This window comes from Triticum aestivum, chromosome 6A (genome assembly GCF_018294505.1).
Source record: "Triticum aestivum cultivar Chinese Spring chromosome 6A, IWGSC CS RefSeq v2.1, whole genome shotgun sequence".
Lineage (NCBI taxonomy): Eukaryota > Viridiplantae > Streptophyta > Magnoliopsida > Poales > Poaceae > Triticum > Triticum aestivum.
Window position 1 is genome coordinate 559118473 of NC_057809.1, and position 3769 is coordinate 559122241.

General features: G+C 55.5%; 1 protein-coding gene across 1 annotated transcript; it reads left to right on the forward strand.

Annotated features, from left to right (window-relative positions):
• The first annotated feature begins 337 nt into the window (after positions 1–337).
• LOC123131035 (uncharacterized) lies at positions 338–3125 on the forward strand. The gene is made up of 3 exons (XM_044550808.1): positions 338–906; positions 1123–1262; positions 2215–3125. Exons 1-3 carry the CDS (start codon positions 673–675, stop codon positions 2753–2755), a joined length of 915 nt encoding a protein of 304 aa, XP_044406743.1. The 5' UTR covers positions 338–672; the 3' UTR covers positions 2756–3125.
• Positions 3126–3769: the final 644 nt, after the last annotated feature.

The window sequence follows — 3769 nt, forward strand, 5'->3', positions numbered from 1 at the left end:
AGATGTATCTAAAACTAAAATACATCTAGATACATTCATACCTGCGACAAGTAATTCAGAATGGAGGGAGTATAAGACACGTACGTCGGCACCGTGGGTGCGGCGTAGGTACATTACATACGTGCGCCTTGTGACAATGCGTCCCATCTAGTCACTCCGATCTGATCTGATCTGATCTGATCCCCTCCTGTCCAGCCTAGAAGAAGAGCCCTGCAAGCCACACTCGCCAGACGAGATCGAGATGCATACAATCAGCGGTCCGCACCGTATACGTAGGCATGTCTTGTACACATAGCGATGCCACCAAATCCCGGCCGCCCCGTCTCCCCATGCAACCACAGTTGGACCGCACATGGCGTATTGCATCCATCGATACCCCGCCCCACGTCCCCACCTCACGCAGTCACGCCTTCCGCCCCTCTCCTCTCCGATCTCGAACGCGGATGGTAGACGCCGAGCCAAACTGCACCAGAAATCCGCTGCTGCTGCGCCCCCTCCCCCTCCCCCCGTCTCATAAATAAATGCATCGCGATCCACGAGGGAGGCGAGGTGAGTGAGCGAGGACTGCACCCAACCCCCCCTGCCCGCCTCTCTTTGATCCGCACTGCACCCCCCCCCCCCCCTCCCCAAATCTCCATTGCCGTCGGCCTCGCCCCCCGTTTCCGCCCGCCCATGAGGATCCGGCGAAGGCCGCAGGCGCAGCAGCAGCAGGCGCTGCCGCGGCAGCCCTCAGATCCGTTCACCGCGCCCCACCCACCGCCACCGCCGAACGCGGAGGAGCAACGCTCGGGGGACGAGGCCGAGCAGGGGAAGAAGAGGAGGATCCAGTCGGAGGTGGAGTTGCACCCGCACCCGCTCCGCCCGGACGCGGATCCCGGCCCGCCCGCATTGCCGTCAGGGCCGCAGGTACATTCGGTTACACTCGCCCGCGTGCATGCCCGGCCCCTCTCTCCCTCCCTCCCTGAATTCTCGTTCCAATCGTAGTACTAGTTTCGTTCCAACACTAGTAGTGGCCTGCCAATTACATTAATTCCTTTCGTTGCACCCGGATTAATTAGCTGGGGCGTCGTCGGACGCCCAGATCTGGCTGCCCTTCACTGAGTCGCTGTTTGTACCTGCCAGGGCGGCATCGTGGTGGTGGCGGGACGCATCAGCAGCGGCGGCGACGACGACGGCCCGCCTGTTCACGGTCACGGCCACGGCGGCGGTGCGCAACGTCAAGGGGCAGCTGCCGCAGATGGCCGCACCCGCACACACGAGAGGTACGTGACTCGCTGTGACGACGACGAACCAAAAGCGTCCCGTGTCAGTGCCACCGGCCTGCGCGGATCGGTTCGGTGGTGCGAGTCTCATGGCCGATGATACTATACTGGTTGCGGCAATGATGGATCGAGTAGAACCGGAAAGCATCCAAGGCCTCTTTCCCGTTTCATGGGCCTTGCTGGCCTCCCTGCTGTTTTACATGCAGCACTAGTGGGGGCAGTGCAATGCAGCGCCAGCTCGGCACATGACACGCACCACTCCACCCCATTTTAATACCACTGGCTCATCCTCCTTGGCGACGCGGCACACTGTCAGTACATGTTATATATACTCTATATCGTATTCTATTAGTATATATACAAGAAAAAAGAAGAAGCATACGGTAGTATTTCGGTGCACTCACTCATGACTCATGCACCCAGTTCGTCGTGCGATTACTTTTGTCCCCTTGCATGCCGACGTGCGAGGATCTCGACGATCATGGGCATACAGCCTGGTGGCTTTGTCCGCTTCCTCTCCTCCCCACCCATGCCCGCATTGTTGCGATCTGCACTCACTAGCCACCGTCCTCCCCTCCATGGGTGCAATGCGATGCGATGCGATGCACCCCATGTTCTTGGGGAGACATGCATGGGCCATGTACCTGTGGACGCACGTTACGATCTGTTCCGTCTCCTTGCACATGTATGTATACACCGCGCATGATTAATACTACTATCTTGTTGGCACTGGCCTGCATCGCATCACATGCTGGGTTACTTGGTAGTGGTTGCAACTGGGCTTCTCGTTGCATCTTTGATGGAACCGTTCAGACGATCGATGTGGGACTCCTGTACGTGTGTGTGCCACTGTAGCCAGTTTACCACCTACTAGATGTTCGTTTCCGTCGGATATGTTAGTGTCATCAGCTTCGGGCCAATTTTTTTGCTAATCCTACATGTTGCAATGCAGCCTGGAGAATGGACACCGCAACGTGCCTGAGCGGCCGGTGATCGGTGCCGGAGAACGTCTCGTCGTCCCGACAATGCCAGTGCTGCCAGTGGACGTCAAGGAAGGGATCAAGATTGGCGGCGGCGGCGCCAAGAAGAGGCGGCGCGGCCCGCCGGTGCTGATGGAAGGGTCGCGGTGCAGCCGCGTCAACGGGCGCGGGTGGCGCTGCAGCCAGCCCACGCTGGTCGGCTACTCCCTCTGCGAGCACCACCTCGGCAAGGGCCGCGGGCAGCGGAGCGCGAGCCGCGCCGAGCCCGGCAGGAGCTGGACGAACGGCGCGGCCACGCTCGGCCGCACCGAGCCCAGCATCAGGAAGAAGGCCGCGCAGCCGTCCGTTCCCGTGGTCACCAACGGCCGCGCGGGCGCGCCCAAGCTCGGCCACACCGAGCCGACCAGCAGCAGGAAGAACGTCGACGCGCTGGCCGTGGTCGCCGCCGTGGCGCACGACGCCAGGGACCTGCCGAGCCTGCGCGCCGCACCTCTAGCGGCGGAAGTCGATTGATTGATCAATCGGCTGGTCTATCATGGAACAGTAGAAAGTATAAGAATTTTTTGATTTTCTGTTAGAAGGGTTGTGCATTGTGCATATCTTGCAGTTCATGGTGACTAGCTTCTCTGGTTGTGAGTTTCTCCTTGGTCTTTGTGATCATGCAGATCTTTCGTCGTGTAATTAATAGGATTGCAGATAATTAGTGATCACACATTCTGTGGTAGATTGATCAGTGCATCTCCGGTCGAGTGAAGTAATTTATTTTTCTTTGACAGCAATTGGTAATCTGACCCGGGGACAGCGCCTCATAGTGCACGAGTCTGTCTGAGACGTACACATGGGAACGTGCCGGTGTCATGATGCCATGCCGGTGCTTAGGTGCAACATATACGTTGTTAGGAACAAGCTTTTTTCTTAGGGTGTGGCTAGGCCTCAGTTGACTGAGTCAAGTGACAGAGTAGCACCATATAAGAAGAAAAAAGAAAAAGCTAAAAATAAAATTTTAAATGGATCTTCACGCAAGATCGAACGATCCTAGATCGACTGAGACATAACCAAGTCTAAAACAGTTTTTTTAGGGGAGTAACACGGTTTTACTGACAGGATGCTCCAACAACTCGTTAACCAAATCAAGCCATCAACATAGGATCTGTGCATTTTCTAAACAAAGCATAGGATCCATACCAACGTGTGTACGCATACATATACGGGAGCTAAAAATGGAATCTACGGATAATGAAGGAGTGCTTCCCATAATGAAGGGTGTGTCTGTTAGATGCTTTTTGGATGCTAGTAGCAGCAGCATGTAGAGGTGATCCGGATGAGCTAGCAGATCTCGAATCTTTTTGCACCAATTCTGAAGTAAACGGTTCAATTCTAGCGTGACAATTTGTACATGATTCAAGTGAGCATTCAAAAGTTCAAAAAAGTGGCATTAAACATGGAGGGGGATATGGGAAAGTGCAAACCTACACGGGGGACATAGACATGATTCCAAATTTCTTTTAACCAAGCAAAAATCACATT